The following is a 24,495-nucleotide window of genomic DNA, read 5'->3' on the forward strand; positions in this document are numbered from 1 at the left end:
GAAGTTTCAAGCTGAACTCGAGAGCTTGAAAAATAAAAAATGGAATATCACTTCATAACAAACAATACCAATTGACATCAAAGGGATTCTTCCTACAAAACTTGTAAGACTTCTTATTCAACAAATAATCTCTACAAAAGCCAAGTACTGTTTATCCACCGTCTTCACAACATATGATAAACGGGACATGCAACTGTTTTATGTCCTTATCGGTTCATTCCTCCTTGAAAATTTGGTGCACTTGTCACTCCACCATTTTGCTTCGCCATATTTCCTTGCCAACCTAAAAATTTCACAAGAAGCAAATAGAATAAGAAACATTACCCAGAAATAACTTCATAATAAGGATAAAATATTGCATATAACTTTACCAATTGACATGTCGAATCCACGATTTTTGAGCTCACGATACTCTTGACACAAGGCACAAGAATCACAACAAAAATGGACTAGGCAATCCCCACAAGGGCTTTCAGGTAACATGTATTGCTGCCTCATTTTGGTACGGTAGAAGCAAGAATATATGCATGCACAACCAGTAAAATAGGCTAATAAGCCATAAAGTGCCCCACTCGCTCCACAGGCTGCAGCCACCCAAAATCACAAGTTATAAATTTACATATAGCCAATGTCATATATGCAAATTATAATTTCTGTGAAAAATTTATTTCATTAATTCTTTGTTTTTCAAACTTACAAGTTGACCCTTCATCTACAATTTCTGCAATTTCTCCAAAGGTTATGCACGGACACCAGCATGTCATGCAACCTGCAACAAATTAGAGAACAAAAATGTGTAAGATATTGTAAAAAGTAGGAAGTAATTAATTTTATTCTCCCAAAATTTAGCTTTCCATGGTCTAATCTCAAAAGAACAATTTATTTTTATGATAATCGCATATTGTTTCTTTTCAGTTTGATGTCTACATGGTAATTAATTTTATTCTCCTACAATTTAGCTTTTCATGATCTAATTTCAAAATAATTGTCCATTTGTCTGGTACTCGCATAGCGTTTGTTTTCAGTTTGAACTCTAGATGCGTTTCAATTCGAATTTTCTTATTCTACACAGCTTGAAAGTTAAATAAATCTAGGGGAGTAACCACTTCAAACTTACACAAAAAAAAAAAAAAAAAACCATAATGTGATCAGTACTTCGATACCAGTGTCTTGACACAAGAAAATAAAGGAGAAGAAAGTAGCAACAATCCAACATATAAAGGATCAAAATTGCAATTCTTTTTTTGTGAATATATGAAACTTACAATTTGGGACGTCGGAAAAGCAGTCACAAAGGCCAGTAGACCATGAACCAGTTGTATTAGCATGGAAATGGGCTGCAGCTTGAGGCTTATAGTTATCAGTATAACTGTAGCTCGGGGGCATGACCGGAACGCCCGTTACTGGCGGCTGACTAGCTGTTTCTGGTGGCGCTGTTGGTGCTGAGGGCACTGGAGACTTTTGAAACTCATTGGGTTTGGAAGAGAACATATTTTGATCAACACTGATGAATAATGAAGATATTGAGGATAATGAAGATGACAAGAAAATGTATTGTTAGTGATTTTTGAGTATTTTTGATGCTTGATGCAATGGCCATTATATAGGTAGAGGTGCACGTATTTGTGTACACGGATTGTGGGAAAGAGTCTATGAGAATTGAGAAACGGGTCAATTTCTTGAAACTTTCCTTCACGCGTCCTAATCTCCTAACCTCTGACTCGGAATCCAGATTATTGATGGGGATAAATTTCACTTTGAATCCTCAAGTATAGACATATTTCTATTTTAGTCCTCAATCTTTAAATTTAGCTACTTTATTCCATAAAATTTGAAATCCGTCACATTTTAGTGCAATTAGAAACTTAATGTCCAAGGAAAGAAACATACTGTTTTTTTTTTTTTTTACAGACAAAAGTTAAATTCGAATTACATATTTGTCTAGTGGTAACAATAATATGTATTGGTAGATAAGTCGGCCATTTTAATCTAATTTTAAAAAGTCAAATTGATTAGAATTATGTATTGTTCTTTTAAATCCTTCTCCTCCTCCAATTTGAGAATTAATGATTCTATTAGTTATGTGCTTTGCTTTTTTTTTTTTTTTTTGTCAATTGTTTTATATGTTTCGTATACATATAAGTAGAGCCTACGGTCAGGTCCATATAGGCGTTGAGTTAGGCAGCTTCTCTTTTGCTTTTCTTTTTTATAGTGTTTGACTCATTAAAAATCATTTATTAACTCATCGTTAATCTTGGGATAAATTTGTGAAAAGTCCCAAAACGAATTACCGAGAAGGGAGTGGATGGACCGCGACATTATTTTGTGGAGCAAACTCACAATATAGGAATTAAGGAGTGATTAGATTGTTCACGGAAGCTTAAAACAGTTCGTGTACGAAACAACTTTTCGTGCATCTTCATGAGCTAACTTATGATTGACCGAGACAAAAGATTCACTTTAAGGTCCAGAATTGGTCGAAAATGAAACTACTGATGGAGTTTCAAACTAAGTGCGAAGCATATCGGGTCTAGTCAGTCGTCCTTGGGGTGGAACTTTCTTGCTTAGGTATGTTCCTTAAATGGATCATTTTGATGTAAATCATGGTATCCATAATATGCTTCCTAGCCCGATTGACACTTGACATTGAATGCGAAAAACAAATCGGAATTATTTGGAAGCCCTCTAACTACGTTACCTTCATATGTCGGCACAGGATTTGCAAGAAAAATTAACAGTCTGGACATGGCAAAACGATACAAATAGAGTAAGGGAAAACTACTTTTAATTCTTCTGTCACTCATTTCGAAATTTTAGGAAACGATATGGTTCTCAACAACTTCTTAACTAGCAACTCCCAAGATAAAACTTAGTTAAGCAAAAATATGTACAAACATAATCTCAAAACGGTAAATAAGTTTTCTAAGGTTTTCTCCCGAGATAAACCTGAATATTCTACCTAAAAATAATTTCATACTGTAATATAAAACCTTTATTTTAGGGATAATATCACAAACCTCCATTGAGGTTTCTCCTAATATATATCACTCGGCACATAAGGTTATAAAAATATCACTTACCTCCCCTAATAATTGTAAAAAGATTATATTAACTCTCACTTGATATATAATTTGCATATCAATAAATGAAACTCAAAAATTTTTAAAAAAGAAACAAAAGTCACTTTCTTCTCTTTCTATTTTCTCCAATATTCTCTCTTACTCAATTTTTGGATGACTATGCAATATTTTATTTATAAATTATAATAAAATGAATTTATTTATCTTTTACTTTTTGTGATTGTGATAGAGTGGGATATGATTTATTTATTTATTTTGAGTTATTTTTTATAATGATCAGTACAATTTAAAAGGTATCGACACTAGTTGAGAAAAAGTTGAAAAAAAAATATAAAGTTTATAAGAAATCAGTTTTGAGCGTATAGAGTTAAATTGGTGCAAGTGTATTTCTTTACAAATATCTTTTTTATTTTTCAAATATCGCTACAGCGTTATGATGTGGTACTACTAGCAGAGATTGTTTTATAGGTAATGGTTTTATTGAAATAAACAAAGTGGTTTAGGAATATTTTTATTTAGCAAGTAAAAGGGTAGTTTAATGGTTTTAAAAATTTTGTTACATAAATAACAAAAGTAAGAGAGGAAAGTAATGTTTGTAAAATTTTAAGAGCGTCATGCGATGTTAAGAGAAATCTCAGGGAGGTTTCTAATATTATCCCTTTACTTTATGTACCTTTACCAGAAAGTATAGGACTAGTGACACAACAATAATGTTTTCTTTCTAGTTTCATGTTGGGCTACATGCTCCAGTCATTGAATTTTACATTGGGTCACGAGACGACTCAACAGCATGCCACTTCGGGCCAGTTCTGCTAGACTCAACATGTGCGACCCCCACAAGCACAACTCACGAAAGAGTGCACTGCATTCAAACTCTCAAATCATTATCTGACCAGGGAAAAAAAAAAAAATCTTACATTAAAATTTACAATTGACGACTTAATAACAATACAAATGTATTGTCTCACCAATTAGAGGTCATAGATTCTAATTTCTTTATCCTTTCTCTTACTACAAAAAAAAAAAAAAAAATACAAATGCACTGCAGAGACATGCTGGGTAAAATAAAATTAGTTCAGTTCCCGCGGAAAAATCTTAAAACTCGAATGTTGAATTGGTGATTTTTACGAAACAATTGGGTCAGGCTCAATGTTGATGTGCTGCGGGTAATCCAGAGTATGCAGGTGGAGAGAATCAAATCATTGTGATTAGGATGTTGGGTTCTTTGGATTTGCAGTGAAAAATCGGACATGCAACTAGCCTTGTTGCTAAACTTCGGTCGAGACAAGCTGAAGTCAAAATTTGCCTGTGATCTCTGAGAAAACACTTGGAAATCTAATCTAACTCCAATCTAGGAATGCATCTTTCTAAGGAAACAAAGAAAGATAACTTTGGGGTATAAGGAAGCTTTCTAGTTTGGCCACTCTGAGTTAGAAAGAAACTTTTAGTAGAAGGCTTGACGGAGACAACCTGTTGTGAAGATTTAGCAAGAAAATGATCTTATTCTGGGGTATGCTTTGTCTGTCATTAGTTGACTTCCATTTTTCTCTTATGTTGTCATTTCCAAATATATGAGTTGTGGAAGGAACAAGAAACTGTCTATGGCGTAGAAAAATTAGTCCATTACGAACAAATATTCAACATCAAAGTCTTCCATCCAACAAAAATTGTAAGACTTTTATTCAGCTGATAATCTCTACATAAGTCAAAAGTACTACACTGTCTTTCCAACTTTTCCGGAACTTATGATAGATAGACAGGACACAACTGTTTTATGGTGCCTTCATCGGTTCATTACTCCTTGGAAATTCGGTGCAGTTGTCACTCCACCATTTTGTTTCTCCACATTTCCTTGCCAACCTAAAAAATTTCACGAAAAGCAAATAAAATTAAAATCATTAACCAATAAAAATTCCACAATAAAATAAACTCACATATCTTGATTATTACCAATTGGCATGTCGAATCCACGAATTTTGAGCTCACGATATTCTTGACATAAGGCGCAAGTTTCACAACAAAAATGAACTAGGCAATCCCCACAAGGGCTTTCAGGCAGCATATATTGCCGCCTCATTTTGGAGCGGTAGAAGCAAGAATATATGCATGCACAACCGGTAAGATAGGCTAGTAACCCATAAAGTGCCCCACTTGTTCCACAGGCTGCGGCCACACAATAGTACAAGTTAAATATTTATGTATGGCCTATGTAGTACATAGGAATTGGAAAATACATATATATATATATGGTAATTAATATTTTTAAAATTAATTTATTTTATTTTTCGTTATTTTCAAACTTACAAGTTGTTCCTTTGTCTACAATTTCTGCAATTTGTCCAAAGGTTATGCAGGGACACCAACATGTTATGCAACCTGCAACAAATTGGAGAACAGATATATGCGTCAGCTATAGAACAGTGTACAAAGTAGATTTCATTCTATGATAAGCTTTTCATGATTAATTTCAAAAGAACTATTTATTTGTATGGCACTAAAATACAGCTTGTTTTCAGTTTTATCCCTAGATGGATTTCAAATCGAACTTTTTTTTTTTATTCCGTGTAGCTTGAAAGTCAATATAGTTCAAGAAGGCAATTAATTGAATTGCATGCTAACTCTGGAAATCATTAAAAAAAAAAAAAAAAAAGAGGGTAACTAAGTCATACATCAAGAAAATGTACTAAATTGTGATCAGTACTTTTACCAATGTCTTGACATCAGAAAACTAAGGAGACTAAAGTAGTAATTATCCAATACATAAAGGATCAAAGTTGCTATTGTTTTCGGAGAATAGGTTAAACTTACAATTTGATACGTCCGAAAAGCAGCCACAAAGGCCGGTAGACCATGATCCTGGTGTATTAGCATGGAACTGGCCTGGAGCTTGAGGCCTATAATTATCACCATAACTGTAGTTTTGGGGCATGACCGGAACGCCCTTCACCGGCGGTGGCGTTGGTGGTGCCGAGGGCGCTGGTGGCCTTTGAGACTCATAGGGATTGGAAGAATACATATTTTGATCAACAATAGTGAAAACCGTTAATCAATTTTTTCAGTACACAAATGAGATTTGATGACAATTAACATTAGTAATCAAGAAAGAGTTTCCTAGTGGTTTTGGAGCATGTTTATTGCTTGATCCAATGGCCATTATATAGGCAGAGGTGAGGAATTTGTATACACCTGTTGTGGGAAAGAGTCTATGAGAAATATGTCAATTTCTTGAAACTTTCCTTTTTTCTTTTGGTAAAATAAAAATGCATTAAAATAAAGTCAAAGTCTATAAAGTAATAACTAAAATACAATCATCTGTGGGTGGTGACGCCCTTTAAGTCTTGCAAAAGTAAGTGGAAGATTTCCTCAACGCGTGGTAATATTTGGAACCTAATCCAGAGATAAGTTAAAAAAACCACAAGAGATAAGTTAAAAAAACTACAAGGGATTGACTCTATCTCATTCAACCGTTGCAGAAATTGCCTGTCTGTGGCTGTTACTATATATTTTCACACGCCAAGAGAGATGTTCAAGGAAGTGAAGAACTACGGCTCCAAGAGACTGATAGAAGGCTAATTTTGAGGATTTGGTAAGATAGGACTTTCTATATATTTCTGAATTGTTGAGTAAATGTGAATTTTAGCAAAAAAGTGGTGTGAAAATGTTTTCACCTTTTGTCTATGAAACAAAGAAGAAAGGCTTTGGACGTGTGATTCTCAAGGAATTAACATCGTACTTTTTGGAGTTGAAAGTCCAATTGGACATTGGTCTAGTGGTGACAAAAATACGTATTAGTAATTAAATATACCAATTTCGTCTAACTTTAAGAAATTAACTTTATCCAAATTCATTATTTTTCTTTTCCCTCAAAAAACGAAGAAAAATTTGTCAATAATTAATTGTATTTTTTCTCTCATAATTTCCTATTATAACCTTAACATCTTTCCAAAACTTGATATTTAATCCTTGATTTCTAAATTCTAATAGAACTTGATTTTGAGAACTTAGTATGTTCTAGTGGAAAATAATACTCATGCAAAAGAATAGTTCACTTACAAGACTAGTCTTTGAAAATCTGTCATTTAATTTGAAAAAGCGATACGAACGTCCCGTTGGAGCTTCATTTCCCATAAATTAGGTGGGGACCTTTGGTTTGGAGTTGGGACAGTTTGTGATTATTGGAGTTTCAACTTTTTAGTTCTTTCAATTGGGTCTTTTTTTATTTAACAAGTGCCAATAGGCATTCCTTAATACATTTAATTTTTACGAAATTTATCATGTGAATATATATATTTATTTATTTATATTACTGTCCTCCCTTACATTTATTTAATTTTTTATTTAACTTTATTTTTGTGAAAAACTAATGTCTGAATCCCATCTTAATGAATGCTCAGTTGTATTTCATGGATTGAGACAAACCCCCCCCCCCCCCCTTTTTTTTTCTCATTTCAAGTTGAACACGTAGTTATTTTCTGGAGCAAACTTGCTAGGAGGGACTGATAAGAATGTTCAATGGAAGCTGATGACTCACTGCATTAGACAATTCTAGGTACATCTTGGTTGCAATTGACCGTAAAGAAAAAAAAAATTCATGTTTTGATCCAGAACTGATTTTATATGGAAATCATTAATACAATATCTTTAAGAACGAAGCGTATCGGGTGTAGCAAGGATGCAAAATTCTTCAGTCCAGCTTTCTTAACGAGGGCTGGGTCAAATAAAATGTTGATGAGTGTGCTGGCGGCAATCCGGCAGCAAAATATCGCTATTGGACAGGAGACGATGATTTTTGAACAGTTGTTTTGACAAAATTAAGATAGCAAAACTCATCGCATTTAATTTCTATGCAATTTAAGCATCCTTCGTTCCACAAAAAGAGAGAGAAATAAAAATTGAAGCACATCTAGATTGCATGAATTAGGCGTAAAGAAAGGTAGACAAGATATGTGTATATTTATAAAAAAATGAAGCATATCCAGATTACATGGTTTAGGTAGGGGTGTATTTCAAACTCTGTTTGGCAAATAAACAAATCAAATTCCAACAAATTTCAAACTCATTCAAACATTCAAAAACATGGTTAAGGTGTTTGACTTGTTTAATTATTTGAATGAGTTTGAAATTTTGTTCAAACTTGATTTGTTTATTTGCTGAATCGAGTTTGAAAGAAAGGAAGTTCATCCCTAACTTGAATATTATTTAATATAAAATACAAAATACTGTTCACCCTTAACTTGACTAGTTGACAAATAAAATTCGAATGAATTTTTATCAAATCGAACTCAATTCAAGTATCAAACAGTTTGATTTATCTTTTAATCCTAGGTTTAGATATAAGGAAAGGAAGATGTGTGTATATTCAAAGGAATAGTAAGTAATCTAGAAGAAATTTATTTATATAGTGGAACTGTCTTTTGAATCACATCAAGATAATTGACCAACTACTGTGGCCAATCTCGCAATTTTGCAATATGGTGTGGGAAAGAATCCCATTTTGTAAAATTGAATCCATCCTCTTTTACTAACTAATGACATTCATTTCCTAGTGGATGCCTACCACATTGATGCTTGGCAAATGATCAAAAGTGCCGCTAGAGTTTGTTTGTGAACCAAAAATTCATTGTAAAATGCCAGCTAAATTGCTCACTTGTATGTAGATCATAATTTCCAAGATCATCATCTTTAGATTGACAATGAATGCGCAATAAATAACTGGAATTATTTGGAAGCCCGCCAGCTTTGGTAACTTCATATTCAGGCAATAGATTAATTGCAGATACATGGATGATCTGGAGATGGTACAATGATACGAATAGAGCGAGAAAGAAACTACTTTTAATTCGTATGTCACTCATTTTGGAATTTCCGGAACGATATAGTTCTCAATAGCTTTTCAACTGGCAGTTTATAAAGGTTGGTTGTAGAATTGACATATGCCGAACCGGTGCAATAATAATAAAAAAATCTAACTACCACCTAAAACAGTCAATAATCGATTCCAGGTGCTGGAGTAGGAATTTTAGATGTGCAGTGTGTTACTTGATTCACCCTGGTTCTGAAGAGTGTGCTTAATCCGATATATCAGAATTGACTAATTAACAAAATTACTAACTAGTAGACAGTGGCAAACAGGGTCGTTTTCTCAGGAACTAGGAGAAATTCGTTTCTTTTCAAACCAAGACAAACGGGGGTTTGAGAGTTCAATGTTAATAAATTGTTAACTAATAAATTAACTGTGAAAAATAATTAATTGAGAGAAATAATTGGAGAAACTCTAGCGAAGGATACACTTCAGAAATGGTTCATACAACTGATCATCGATTCAAATATACTTCCAACATTCATTAATAGATTGGTTATAGCTGTCATACACGTAATAAACAACCAACTTTTCCTTACTTTTTCGATAGTCAAAGTATGACCATTAACTATTTCTCTAATCAAGAAATAACTCTAAATACAACCGTAGGATTTAATTTCTAGATTGCATTAAGAATTAGAAAAATTCAACCCTAACTAACAAATATGCTATGAGAGTTTGTTTAAACTAGATCGTATGTTTTCCTGATATAAGTCCAATTATGCCAGTTGCTATCGGCACGGAAATAATCAAACAATTATGGATTTAACTCCCCCCCAATTAGCAAATAAACTGTGTGAATAATTAAATTTTGCGCATCTATTCAATTATACACAATAGTTATAACAATTAAAAGCAGAAAATATACAAATACCAATAAATGAAGGAAACAGTTAAAATAATTCAAATCTCACAGTTATTGTTGAACCAAATCTTCAGTTGTCCCCTTGACTAGAAATAAAAAGTCAGTTCTCCAATGATGGAGAACAAGCCATGCGGAAAAGTTATTCGAATCTTACAATTGTTGTCTCCCTAAAAGTCGGCAAAAAGGAAAAGTAAAAGACGAAAAAAAATAAAAATGAAAGCAATTGTCCTCCTGTGTCCTTTCCCAGTCGGCCAAATGAGAAAGTAAAGACCAAGTCCAATGCCTTCACGTCTCTAGCCACACAAAAGATGGAAACAAATTGTCTGACGATTTTTTCCCTACTTTGACTCCTAATTGGTTGGTATTCTAATACCAATCAACTTCTTAGAATAAATCCCTATTACAAGTCAACTTCCTCAGTTTTCTTTTTTTTTCTTTGGAGTGACCCGCTAGCTTCTTAATTTGTAACCAACTACTTGATGCATTTTTTGAAGCTTATCACTGACAGGTGTCGAATCTGTGCAATAATAATAATAAAACCTAACTACCACAGAAAACTGTCAATTATTAATTCTAGATACTGGAACAGGGACACTAGGTGTGCAATGGGTTACTTGATTCACTATATTCTCGAGAAGTTTGCTTAATTCGATGTACCAGAATTAATTACTAACAAAATTTACTAACTAGTAGACAGTGACAAGTAGGGTCGTCTCCTCAGGAACTGGGGAGAAGTTCGTTTCCTTTCGAGTCAAGACAAATGGGGGGTTTCAGGATTAATGCTAACTAAGTAAATCAAATGCGAAAAATAATTAATTGGAAGAAATAATAGGAGAAACTCTAACCAATGGTACATTTCAAAAATGGTTCATGCACTGATCATCGATTCACATATAATTCTAATATTTATTAATAGATTGGTTATAGTTGTCATACACGCGATAAACAACCAGTTTTTTCTTACTTTTTCGATAGTTAAGGTATGACCGTTAACTATTTTTCTAACTCGGAAACAATCTTAGGTACGACCATATGATTTAATTTCTGATTTGCATTAAAATTTAGAAAAACTCAATCTTAACTAACAAACATGCTATGAGGGTTTGTTTAAATTAGATTGTATATTTTTCTGACATAAATCCAATTATGCCAGTTGCTACCGGGACAGAGATAATTGAACAATTACGAATTCAACTACCCTTAATTAGCAAAATATCCTACGTGAATAATTAAATATTGCGCATCTATTCAATCGTACATGATAGTTATAACAATTAAAAGCAAAAAACATACAAATACCAATAAATAAAGAAAACAGTTAAAATAATTTAGATCTCATAGTTATTATTGGACCAAATCTTCAATTGTCCTCTTGACTAGAAAATGGAGATTTAGCTATGCATCCTAAAAGAAATTCCACCAGACTCCATGGAATCTGGTTACAATTGGTTTTCCTCTAAAACTAATGAGAGCAAGCCCCAGTCGAAAAACTCCCAAGGATGAACCAGTGATGGCTGTCTTATGCTCCCTAAAGAATCCCTATCGAAATTGTTGTTGGTTGAACTCTTAATCGCACGGGAATCTGGCTTTTTTTATTCTTGGTTTCCTAGTCAATCTCAACTACTAATAATAAGATATGTTTCCCAAAATATAAAAAGGAAACTACTAAAAATAATATTCCAAGTTTCCTAATCCAATATTAAGACTAATAATGAAAATTAAAATCTTCAAAATCTTCCTCCAATACTGCCTTGAATTTGATTCGGACTTGGAAATCAGTTCTGAACGTGCCACCATCAAATTAATTGAAAAATTGTTCATTTTTGTCACGTTTTGCTCCTTTTCCTACAATTAGCATCATTAATCATATATAAATAGAATCCGACATTTAAAATAATATTTGGCTAAAATCAAGGGAACAATAATTATAAATTCAACAACAAATTATGACCTATCACTCACGTGCATTAAATCCCTAGAATCTGGGCTTGAATGTGCCACCACCAAATTAGCTGAAAATTGCCCCTTTTAATCATGTTTTGATTATTTTCCTACAATTAGCACCATTAAGCAAATATAAGTAGAATCCATCAATTAAAATAATATTTAACTAAAATAAAAGGAAAAATAAACATAAATTGGATGACAATTTCACATCCTATCAATTTTTTTCACACCTAAACCATGCTTGTCCTCAAGCATGAAAACAACAAATCAAGCAATCAAATTCAAATAATGGCTATTATTCAAATCTTCTATTGCCAAGATACAATTAAAACATATGCCAATTATTAGTGGTAATTTTTAAAATGCCTACACTTGCACTTTTTCAATTGAATACCAATATATTATCATATGCTATCCCCTCATACCTAAATCTTACGTTGTCCCCAATGTAATAAAGAATAAAAGAAAAGTAATGGGAATAACGGAACTTTCCTGATAATTGGGGGGCCGTGGATAGCTACGGGTGAGGGACAATTGATTGTGAAACTCGACGTATGTTGATGGCTGGCGGTGGTGGTGTTCGAATGGAAGAAAGAAAGAAAGAAGAAAGAAAAAGAAGAGAGAAAAAAAGAAAGAAAAAGAAAGGAAAAGGATGAGAAAGAAAGGAGAACTTTTTTTTTTACCACTACGTTAGACGTGGGCACGCCTAACTGTCTTTGAGTCTTCTGACCAATCCACGGAAATTAAGATCTTTAAGCGTGACCATCTGGCATGGGCATACTTAACTACCCTCGAGTCTTCTAATCAACCCACAAAAATTAAGATCTTTAAACATAACCACCTGACGTAGGCACGCCTAACTACCAGAGAGTTTTCTGACCGCCAAATTAAAACGTCCTTCCTAAGTTTATAAGAAATCAGTTTTGAGCGTATAGAGTTAAATTGGTGCAAGTGTATTTCTTTACAAATATCTTTTTTATTTTTCAAATATCGCTACAGCGTTATGATGTGGTACTACTAGCAGAGATTGTTTTATAGGTAATGGTTTTATTGAAATAAACAAAGTGGTTTAGGAATATTTTTATTTAGCAAGTAAAAGGGTAGTTTAATGGTTTTAAAAATTTTGTTACATAAATAACAAAAGTAAGAGAGGAAAGTAATGTTTGTAAAATTTTAAGAGCGTCATGCGATGTTAAGAGAAATCTCAGGGAGGTTTCTAATATTATCCCTTTACTTTATGTACCTTTACCAGAAAGTATAGGACTAGTGACACAACAATAATGTTTTCTTTCTAGTTTCATGTTGGGCTACATGCTCCAGTCATTGAATTTTACATTGGGTCACGAGACGACTCAACAGCATGCCACTTCGGGCCAGTTCTGCTAGACTCAACATGTGCGACCCCCACAAGCACAACTCACGAAAGAGTGCACTGCATTCAAACTCTCAAATCATTATCTGACCAGGGAAAAAAAAAAAAATCTTACATTAAAATTTACAATTGACGACTTAATAACAATACAAATGTATTGTCTCACCAATTAGAGGTCATAGATTCTAATTTCTTTATCCTTTCTCTTACTACAAAAAAAAAAAAAAAAATACAAATGCACTGCAGAGACATGCTGGGTAAAATAAAATTAGTTCAGTTCCCGCGGAAAAATCTTAAAACTCGAATGTTGAATTGGTGATTTTTACGAAACAATTGGGTCAGGCTCAATGTTGATGTGCTGCGGGTAATCCAGAGTATGCAGGTGGAGAGAATCAAATCATTGTGATTAGGATGTTGGGTTCTTTGGATTTGCAGTGAAAAATCGGACATGCAACTAGCCTTGTTGCTAAACTTCGGTCGAGACAAGCTGAAGTCAAAATTTGCCTGTGATCTCTGAGAAAACACTTGGAAATCTAATCTAACTCCAATCTAGGAATGCATCTTTCTAAGGAAACAAAGAAAGATAACTTTGGGGTATAAGGAAGCTTTCTAGTTTGGCCACTCTGAGTTAGAAAGAAACTTTTAGTAGAAGGCTTGACGGAGACAACCTGTTGTGAAGATTTAGCAAGAAAATGATCTTATTCTGGGGTATGCTTTGTCTGTCATTAGTTGACTTCCATTTTTCTCTTATGTTGTCATTTCCAAATATATGAGTTGTGGAAGGAACAAGAAACTGTCTATGGCGTAGAAAAATTAGTCCATTACGAACAAATATTCAACATCAAAGTCTTCCATCCAACAAAAATTGTAAGACTTTTATTCAGCTGATAATCTCTACATAAGTCAAAAGTACTACACTGTCTTTCCAACTTTTCCGGAACTTATGATAGATAGACAGGACACAACTGTTTTATGGTGCCTTCATCGGTTCATTACTCCTTGGAAATTCGGTGCAGTTGTCACTCCACCATTTTGTTTCTCCACATTTCCTTGCCAACCTAAAAAATTTCACGAAAAGCAAATAAAATTAAAATCATTAACCAATAAAAATTCCACAATAAAATAAACTCACATATCTTGATTATTACCAATTGGCATGTCGAATCCACGAATTTTGAGCTCACGATATTCTTGACATAAGGCGCAAGTTTCACAACAAAAATGAACTAGGCAATCCCCACAAGGGCTTTCAGGCAGCATATATTGCCGCCTCATTTTGGAGCGGTAGAAGCAAGAATATATGCATGCACAACCGGTAAGATAGGCTAGTAACCCATAAAGTGCCCCACTTGTTCCACAGGCTGCGGCCACACAATAGTACAAGTTAAATATTTATGTATGGCCTATGTAGTACATAGGAATTGGAAAATACATATATATATATATGGTAATTAATATTTTTAAAATTAATTTATTTTATTTTTCGTTATTTTCAAACTTACAAGTTGTTCCTTTGTCTACAATTTCTGCAATTTGTCCAAAGGTTATGCAGGGACACCAACATGTTATGCAACCTGCAACAAATTGGAGAACAGATATATGCGTCAGCTATAGAACAGTGTACAAAGTAGATTTCATTCTATGATAAGCTTTTCATGATTAATTTCAAAAGAACTATTTATTTGTATGGCACTAAAATACAGCTTGTTTTCAGTTTTATCCCTAGATGGATTTCAAATCGAACTTTTTTTTTTTATTCCGTGTAGCTTGAAAGTCAATATAGTTCAAGAAGGCAATTAATTGAATTGCATGCTAACTCTGGAAATCATTAAAAAAAAAAAAAAAAAAGAGGGTAACTAAGTCATACATCAAGAAAATGTACTAAATTGTGATCAGTACTTTTACCAATGTCTTGACATCAGAAAACTAAGGAGACTAAAGTAGTAATTATCCAATACATAAAGGATCAAAGTTGCTATTGTTTTCGGAGAATAGGTTAAACTTACAATTTGATACGTCCGAAAAGCAGCCACAAAGGCCGGTAGACCATGATCCTGGTGTATTAGCATGGAACTGGCCTGGAGCTTGAGGCCTATAATTATCACCATAACTGTAGTTTTGGGGCATGACCGGAACGCCCTTCACCGGCGGTGGCGTTGGTGGTGCCGAGGGCGCTGGTGGCCTTTGAGACTCATAGGGATTGGAAGAATACATATTTTGATCAACAATAGTGAAAACCGTTAATCAATTTTTTCAGTACACAAATGAGATTTGATGACAATTAACATTAGTAATCAAGAAAGAGTTTCCTAGTGGTTTTGGAGCATGTTTATTGCTTGATCCAATGGCCATTATATAGGCAGAGGTGAGGAATTTGTATACACCTGTTGTGGGAAAGAGTCTATGAGAAATATGTCAATTTCTTGAAACTTTCCTTTTTTCTTTTGGTAAAATAAAAATGCATTAAAATAAAGTCAAAGTCTATAAAGTAATAACTAAAATACAATCATCTGTGGGTGGTGACGCCCTTTAAGTCTTGCAAAAGTAAGTGGAAGATTTCCTCAACGCGTGGTAATATTTGGAACCTAATCCAGAGATAAGTTAAAAAAACCACAAGAGATAAGTTAAAAAAACTACAAGGGATTGACTCTATCTCATTCAACCGTTGCAGAAATTGCCTGTCTGTGGCTGTTACTATATATTTTCACACGCCAAGAGAGATGTTCAAGGAAGTGAAGAACTACGGCTCCAAGAGACTGATAGAAGGCTAATTTTGAGGATTTGGTAAGATAGGACTTTCTATATATTTCTGAATTGTTGAGTAAATGTGAATTTTAGCAAAAAAGTGGTGTGAAAATGTTTTCACCTTTTGTCTATGAAACAAAGAAGAAAGGCTTTGGACGTGTGATTCTCAAGGAATTAACATCGTACTTTTTGGAGTTGAAAGTCCAATTGGACATTGGTCTAGTGGTGACAAAAATACGTATTAGTAATTAAATATACCAATTTCGTCTAACTTTAAGAAATTAACTTTATCCAAATTCATTATTTTTCTTTTCCCTCAAAAAACGAAGAAAAATTTGTCAATAATTAATTGTATTTTTTCTCTCATAATTTCCTATTATAACCTTAACATCTTTCCAAAACTTGATATTTAATCCTTGATTTCTAAATTCTAATAGAACTTGATTTTGAGAACTTAGTATGTTCTAGTGGAAAATAATACTCATGCAAAAGAATAGTTCACTTACAAGACTAGTCTTTGAAAATCTGTCATTTAATTTGAAAAAGCGATACGAACGTCCCGTTGGAGCTTCATTTCCCATAAATTAGGTGGGGACCTTTGGTTTGGAGTTGGGACAGTTTGTGATTATTGGAGTTTCAACTTTTTAGTTCTTTCAATTGGGTCTTTTTTTATTTAACAAGTGCCAATAGGCATTCCTTAATACATTTAATTTTTACGAAATTTATCATGTGAATATATATATTTATTTATTTATATTACTGTCCTCCCTTACATTTATTTAATTTTTTATTTAACTTTATTTTTGTGAAAAACTAATGTCTGAATCCCATCTTAATGAATGCTCAGTTGTATTTCATGGATTGAGACAAACCCCCCCCCCCCCCCTTTTTTTTTCTCATTTCAAGTTGAACACGTAGTTATTTTCTGGAGCAAACTTGCTAGGAGGGACTGATAAGAATGTTCAATGGAAGCTGATGACTCACTGCATTAGACAATTCTAGGTACATCTTGGTTGCAATTGACCGTAAAGAAAAAAAAAATTCATGTTTTGATCCAGAACTGATTTTATATGGAAATCATTAATACAATATCTTTAAGAACGAAGCGTATCGGGTGTAGCAAGGATGCAAAATTCTTCAGTCCAGCTTTCTTAACGAGGGCTGGGTCAAATAAAATGTTGATGAGTGTGCTGGCGGCAATCCGGCAGCAAAATATCGCTATTGGACAGGAGACGATGATTTTTGAACAGTTGTTTTGACAAAATTAAGATAGCAAAACTCATCGCATTTAATTTCTATGCAATTTAAGCATCCTTCGTTCCACAAAAAGAGAGAGAAATAAAAATTGAAGCACATCTAGATTGCATGAATTAGGCGTAAAGAAAGGTAGACAAGATATGTGTATATTTATAAAAAAATGAAGCATATCCAGATTACATGGTTTAGGTAGGGGTGTATTTCAAACTCTGTTTGGCAAATAAACAAATCAAATTCCAACAAATTTCAAACTCATTCAAACATTCAAAAACATGGTTAAGGTGTTTGACTTGTTTAATTATTTGAATGAGTTTGAAATTTTGTTCAAACTTGATTTGTTTATTTGCTGAATCGAGTTTGAAAGAAAGGAAGTTCATCCCTAACTTGAATATTATTTAATATAAAATACAAAATACTGTTCACCCTTAACTTGACTAGTTGACAAATAAAATTCGAATGAATTTTTATCAAATCGAACTCAATTCAAGTATCAAACAGTTTGATTTATCTTTTAATCCTAGGTTTAGATATAAGGAAAGGAAGATGTGTGTATATTCAAAGGAATAGTAAGTAATCTAGAAGAAATTTATTTATATAGTGGAACTGTCTTTTGAATCACATCAAGATAATTGACCAACTACTGTGGCCAATCTCGCAATTTTGCAATATGGTGTGGGAAAGAATCCCATTTTGTAAAATTGAATCCATCCTCTTTTACTAACTAATGACATTCATTTCCTAGTGGATGCCTACCACATTGATGCTTGGCAAATGATCAAAAGTGCCGCTAGAGTTTGTTTGTGAACCAAAAATTCATTGTAAAATGCCAGCTAAATTGCTCACTTGTATGTAGATCATAATTTCCAAGATCATCATCTTTAGATTGACAATGAATGCGCAATAAATAACTGGAATTATTTGGAAGCCCGCCAGCTTTGGTAACTTCATATTCAGGCAATAGATTAATTGCAGATACATGGATGATCTGGAGATGGTACAATGATACGAATAGAGCGAGAAAGAAACTACTTTTAATTCGTATGTCACTCATTTTGGAATTTCCGGAACGATATAGTTCTCAATAGCTTTTCAACTGGCAGTTTATAAAGGTTGGTTGTAGAATTGACATATGCGTTCTATCATCTCTGTATCACTGTGGAACTTGTGTGGCGAGTGATCAGTCTTTGGTGTCATAGTTATTATGGGAATGGGCGCTGTCGCAGTACAACCATGTTGTGCTTGCATTGGACTATGTTTTACTTTGCTTATTGTAATGAAGATTGAATAATTAACGCTAACCCTATCTACTATTTTGTTTACGCTCTTTTTTTTTTATTAGTGAAGCGGTAATTGAAGGATAGAGGCGTCTATAGATTACATTGAGATACATGATCAACATATATAAACATACTGATTTCATGATGGTACATGGTCAACCATAATTGACAGATTAAAAATTTTGCAACAAAAGTTGCATGCGATGTAAATTTGAGTGAGCATTATAAACTTGTACTGTCATCTCGACTCACAAAAAAAGTATAAAGTCACCCAAATTTCTAGTTTAAAATCATGTTATACCATTTGGTACGTAATAGTCTGCATATAAAATGCTTTAAGTAACACTAACAAATCAAATTACATTCATAATATAAGGAAAATTTTAATAATGCTCCCTTAATTATTTGTTAACATCACTTCTTATAACTTTTTTTTACTCCTGCAAAATGATAAAAAATGCTCATACTCTGCATTTTGGCTACAATTTCATTGAAAAGGGGTAGTTGTAAATTCAATGCAAAATGGGAATTTGACTAACTCACATGGTCAAAAAGGTCAAGAGAAGTGCCGTTGACAAATAAGAGAATGCAATTAACACCTCTCCATAACATTATACCAAGTCAACCTTATTAAGACTAAAAGCTCTGCAAAGTTTAATTTCATCATCGAATTAAATAAAGTTCATTTTTGTTTACGTAGGTCAAGTGGATCGAGTCTAAGCCACACCACACCAATTATTGTATTTAATAAAGAGCTCCATAATATTATACCAAGTCAACCTTATTAAGACTAAAAATTTTACAAACTTTAATTTCATCATCGAATTAAATAAAGCTCATTCTTGTTTACGTAGATCAAGTGGATCGAGTCTAAGCCACTCCACACTAATTATCATTTTTAATAAAGAGCTCCATAATATTATACCAAGTCAACCTTATTAAGACTAAAAATTTTACAAACTTTAATTTCATCATCGAATTAAATAAAGCTCATTCGTAAAAAGCTCATTCTTGTTCACGTAGGTTAAATGGATCGGGTCTAAGCCACTCCACACCAATTATCATTTTTAATAAAGAGCCATCTAATTTTCGAGATGGTTTGTAGGTGTGTCTTTCTTTCTTGCTCAAAATGGTCATTTAATTTTTGGGATTGTTTGTAGGTGTGTTCTTTCTTGCCCAAAATAGAAAACCATTTTTAGTGTTTTGCTCGGAGCTTTCTTAAATGATTCTGCAATTGATTTCTAAGGACAGTGTCAGAGTAAGGTTTAGCTGAGAAGAAGTGATTTTATCTACTAACATCCAACAAAGGACTAAAGAAAGGAAAACCCTCGGGAAAAACCTCTGAAGTGCAAACCTTTTCCTATAGACAGATACTTTAGATACATAGCTCATTAAGGACCTTTCCAGATCTTCTAATTTTCATCAAAAACATACCCCAGAAACTATTGATACACAAGCACTACAACCAAACCATGATTAGACCTTCAATTCCTGTTGATTCTCCATATAATGGGATGTTGTCATTCCAAGTCCTTCAGTGTTTTGCTTTTCCCATCCACCTGTATCTGCCTTGGCATGAGACCAGTAGTAGAAAATGGAGCCTATCATGGATAGCAAGGTCAATGCAGCCCCAGCAGCAAAAACACCTTTGCGAAGGGTAGCACAGGACAAGTCATTACCACCAAATATGCCTCGGTATTTAGTATGGTAAGCATTCCTAGCTGAGCCAGCCAGTAAGCATGCTTCGGCTCCCAAAAAGCTTACCCTGTGCATTTCTTTCAGTTATTAACGGGCAAGAAAAACAATAAAACACGTTGACACACTTAGCTAATCCAAAGAATTTATGGAGTGAAGAATTTAATAGTCACTATGAGGTGCCCTCATGAAATAATGAGGAGAAAGGAGGAAAGAACAGAATGAAACAGAGTTTGAAAAATCATGTTATTTCAATCAGAAATATCACGCGATAACCAAGCAGCTGCAAAGAAAGAACACTAATGCAATGGAAAAGAACACCAACTGCTCTCGCCAGCTCCATTTTGAACAAAATTAAGAGCTTCGAAGATCAAATTCTGTTTTGCAGGTGTGCCAAAAAAAAAAAAAGGCTTAGCCGGGCCTGCAGAAATTATTGACTGAATGAAACTTTATTGAATCCAAAAACACAAAAAACATGACAAAGAAGGGGAGAAACAAGAATCTCTACCCTCCAGAATAAAGGAAAAGAAGAATCAAAGAACAAGAGAGAACTAGGGGAATGGCAAAACAAAGGAAGCATGCTTAATCAAAGCATGAAATTTCTGGATCTGACCAGTCAATTTATGAAGCAACCTTAGGGAATTAGTTTATACAAGTTCAGCGGAACCATCCAAAGTATACTTCAAGAGAATTGAGATCATAAATGTCATAAGAATTTTTATTTCTAGGAACGCCAAAAAATATCTTCACAAAATGTGAAAACAGGGTTCAGATTCCACCTTTAAACTTTTGGACATGCATACAAACCAGGAAAAAGTGAAATAGCTCAACAAGAATCTCTAGAATTTTATCTTCTCACTCTGATCTAACTTCTGAATATGCATAAACTATTTTTGCCCAGTAATTTTATGCACATTACTTGGTTACCTAATACAGATATCTTACCCCAAACTAAACCAAGAAAGGCACATGCGTTGGGATTTCAATGGCAGCAAGAATCAGGAAGCAAACAATGCTGATCAAATTTTGTTGAAAGACATCCAGCTTCATGCAAATTCCCAAAATTTATCTACTAGAAAGTATAAGAATGGATGAAACCCTGTTCTCCAACTACTACCACCCTCATTGACAGAAGAAAGGAGCAGATGAGCAAAATTACAACCACACACGTGAATGCATTTTATACAAGGAACGGCTGAAATTCAACATGCATATCAAACCATACGTGACATGTGCAAAAGTTGAATAGATGGAACCATTAATTTTCTGTAGCAACGAAAAACATGTCATGACATGGAACGCATAACAGGACAGTTCCCAAACTTCTTCAGTTCCAAGTAAGGGCATGTTTATTTGATGAAACCTTTGCTCAAAATAATCTTATGGCCGATTGTGGAATGAGAAAACAATACATACCCTACCAGAAGATTTGCAATTTCTATGCCAGTTGATGCATGAATTCTACCATACAGGTATTGTACACATATTCAAAACATCACATACAAAATGCTCTAAGCAAAACTGCATACAATTATTCGCTAGAAACAGAACCTAAATGCTGAATGATGTCACAAGTTTATCCCAACAGAGAATTTGACCCCACCACAATGACAAATTATCTCCTAGCCCATCCTGCCAGATTAAGAATTTAAAAAACCAACAGCCAAACTCCAATTATTGCAAGTAAAAATATTTCACATGCAGCTGTGCAGATCATTACTGGAATAGTTAGTGTTGAGAATTATTCTACCACCAAGGCACCAACTATCACCAGCCAACAGGGAGGTGGGGCCCAACTCCAACTCATAGACTCGCTGGAATCAACAATGCTCCACTCTCCCAGTGGCAAACGTAGTAAATCCAAAGCAGAAGGCAAGGACATGATAGTAAATTGGAAAAAAAAAATAAACCAGGGATCATTACCAAGAAAAGATGAAGAAGAAAACAGCACAGGTAGTAGACCGTCCACCCATCATCCCTTTCCCAAAACACAAGCACTTAGTAACGCCGTTAAGCACCGTTTGACTAATTAACAGCAACCCAAACGCCGATAACCCGTAGACGGTCGAAGCATCCGTACCGTACACGCAGTAAGTCGTTTCATCGTACTTATCCGGCATAACATTAGCCTTATCGAACATTAAAAGCCAGGAAAAAAAAAATTAGAACTTTAACTGAGTTTCCATAAAACAAAGAGAACCCAGATGCTATTTTTGGAAATGGAGTAAAGGGGTTACCGTGCTTCGACGCCGTTCAGCTCCGATAGCGAGAACGAAGGCTATGAGGTGAAGAGATGTTATAATTACCAAAATGGGGATGGAAACTCCCATTTTTTTCAGCTGTTATCTCCTACTAATTTCTCACGAACAAGAAGCAACGCACAGTCCTCAATAACTGGAACTTCTTTTCTTTTTTTGCTTTCTTTAGAAGTGTAATGTATGTATAATTGCACAAACTTCTTTTTTTTTTGGGGTGAAGGGAATTGTTTGTGGGGCTACAGGTTTTGCGTTTTGGAATACGGAAACTTTTCTTTTTAGGTGGGATGCTTTTTTTTCCCTTGTTTCGGCTCGGTGGGTGGGCGTTATAGTATATGGTTTGCTTTTTGGATGGATTCGTGGAAAAAATAACCAGTGCAGCCTGCCGGCTTGAGGAAACCGAAATAATAAGGCTTGATGACGATAATTTATCAGGAATTTAGGAGAGAGGAAAGGTGTCGGTGAGGGGAACTCTTGGGGTCCAGTTGTTTTTCAATTTTTTTTTTGGTGAGGTTTTGCCGGTTTCTGGCAGTATTAAGTAAAGTGTACTTTGTTTAAGTGGAAGGTGAATGTATATGGAAATGTTTTGGCAATGCATGATTGGAACATGACATGGTTGATCTGTACTCGAAGACGACGACAGCTGCAGCAGTACCGATTCTTTGAGTTTAATGACTTTGATGATTGAATTTAGTTTCTGAGAGCCACCTATGGCATTAACATTTATTGTGTTAAGTTTGGCTACCGCGGTACCCGTGCTAGTTCCCTTGTTTTCTTCCCTTGTTTAGTCCAAGTATTTTCGATGTTGCTATTGATGCACACAATTATGTACAGTAAAAGATGTATTCGAGGTTCGATTTAAAATTAGAAAGAAAAATTTGCTAAATAGCTACTTAGTTTAGACGATTGAATGGAGGCTGGAGCCAGTTTAACCTTGAAGCCTTGATCTGTTCGTGGAGGATATCTTTCAATACTATTGTAAATCTCAGGGATATGGGTATCTTTGCTCTCTCGTAATGAACTTCTTCTTGGAGAACATATTAATTAAGATGAAAGCACAATTTGTTTGTTTTCCTTTTGTTTTTCATATCATTGTTGGCTAAGCCACTAAATGCCTAATCTTCTACATTCTTGCAACAGCACCACACTCTTATTTTATGTAAACGGACTTTTCAATCTGTAATGCTTTTTTATCGGGGGATTCACCCTGTCTAAATAAACTTCATTGGCTGCTTTTGAAGAAAAGGAACTCAAAAGCATCATCCCTAGCTCAAAGTACGAAAAACAAATGAAAAGTAAGGACGAGCAACAGAAGGTAACAGAATATGCATGGCAAATTAGAGCTAATCATGCAAATGAACCATGAAATGCAAAGGGATCAGACTAAGTATTTAACTAGCCATAGCCTGTAGATGTATTTCTACCTTCACAGAGTCAATTAACAAGAAGTTCATACATGTTATTTTCATAGACCAAATCATATTTGAAAACTGAAATTTGATGAAAGCACATTTCACCATCTAAGCACTGACAGATCAGATCCTTGATGATTGATCAAGTTTTCTAATGCATCGTGCCATTCTTCTCTCCGAAGTCCTCCCATGCCAAAGCCTTTGGATGCCTCAAGTGTGATTTATTTGATAGTTAGAGATGTTGAACTCGGCCGGCATAAACAAACTCTGACGCTCCCATCTGGTCCGATCGCTCCTGTACAAGTTGGGATAATCTGTGATGCTCCAAAAACATTTGGTACATCTCAATCTAACGTTATACGACCAAAAGAATCCATTCACTCTGTCATTGATGTACAAATAACACCATCTCATTGGGAAAGCGATTTGTGTGAAATTGTATATGAATCTTTCTCCTTTCCTCAGTTCATGCAAACCCGTATCGTTTTTTGACGACTTGCACATGTAATACACCGTCTTGTCACCATCATTGGCTATTGTAATCTCTATTGTTGGGAAAAAGAAATCACGGATTGATTCAAATATGGTCTTTCTGCGCCCTACTTCAGCGGCTTCTTGATCTTCTGAGGCATTGGCATTGAAGGAGAGGAGGAGGAGGATGGCAAAAATGGCAAATGCTGAATTAGTGTTCTTATTCGCCATTGAAAAGCCAATGGGAGGTAGATGGTGC

General features: G+C 34.4%; 4 protein-coding genes across 4 annotated transcripts; all 4 read right to left on the minus strand.

Moving 5' to 3' along the window:
- On the minus strand, nt 1-1,555 carry LOC113715519 (protein PLANT CADMIUM RESISTANCE 2-like). The gene is made up of 4 exons (XM_027239739.2): nt 1,266-1,555; nt 698-769; nt 372-584; nt 1-283 (listed from the first exon to the last, which is right to left on the minus strand). Exons 1-4 carry the CDS (start codon nt 1,489-1,491, stop codon nt 207-209), a joined length of 588 nt encoding a protein of 195 aa, XP_027095540.1. The 5' UTR covers nt 1,492-1,555; the 3' UTR covers nt 1-206.
- Nucleotides 1,556-4,731: 3,176 nt separating this feature from the next.
- Nucleotides 4,732-6,210, minus strand: LOC140016672 (protein PLANT CADMIUM RESISTANCE 2-like). The gene is made up of 4 exons (XM_072070251.1): nt 5,889-6,210; nt 5,385-5,456; nt 5,031-5,243; nt 4,732-4,940 (listed from the first exon to the last, which is right to left on the minus strand). Exons 1-4 carry the CDS (start codon nt 6,094-6,096, stop codon nt 4,864-4,866), a joined length of 570 nt encoding a protein of 189 aa, XP_071926352.1. The 5' UTR covers nt 6,097-6,210; the 3' UTR covers nt 4,732-4,863.
- Nucleotides 6,211-13,973: 7,763 nt separating this feature from the next.
- On the minus strand, nt 13,974-15,452 carry LOC140016926 (protein PLANT CADMIUM RESISTANCE 2-like). The gene is made up of 4 exons (XM_072071203.1): nt 15,131-15,452; nt 14,627-14,698; nt 14,273-14,485; nt 13,974-14,182 (listed from the first exon to the last, which is right to left on the minus strand). The coding sequence occupies exons 1-4, from the start codon at nt 15,336-15,338 to the stop codon at nt 14,106-14,108; spliced, it is 570 nt and encodes a 189-aa protein (XP_071927304.1). The 5' UTR covers nt 15,339-15,452; the 3' UTR covers nt 13,974-14,105.
- Nucleotides 15,453-19,739: 4,287 nt separating this feature from the next.
- LOC140017045 (uncharacterized) lies at nt 19,740-22,827 on the minus strand. The gene is made up of 3 exons (XM_072071405.1): nt 22,336-22,827; nt 22,022-22,227; nt 19,740-20,168 (listed from the first exon to the last, which is right to left on the minus strand). Exons 1-3 carry the CDS (start codon nt 22,426-22,428, stop codon nt 19,880-19,882), a joined length of 588 nt encoding a protein of 195 aa, XP_071927506.1. The 5' UTR covers nt 22,429-22,827; the 3' UTR covers nt 19,740-19,879.
- Nucleotides 22,828-24,495: the final 1,668 nt, after the last annotated feature.

This window comes from Coffea arabica, chromosome 11c, assembly GCF_036785885.1.
Source record: "Coffea arabica cultivar ET-39 chromosome 11c, Coffea Arabica ET-39 HiFi, whole genome shotgun sequence".
In the NCBI taxonomy this organism is placed as follows: domain Eukaryota; kingdom Viridiplantae; phylum Streptophyta; class Magnoliopsida; order Gentianales; family Rubiaceae; genus Coffea; species Coffea arabica.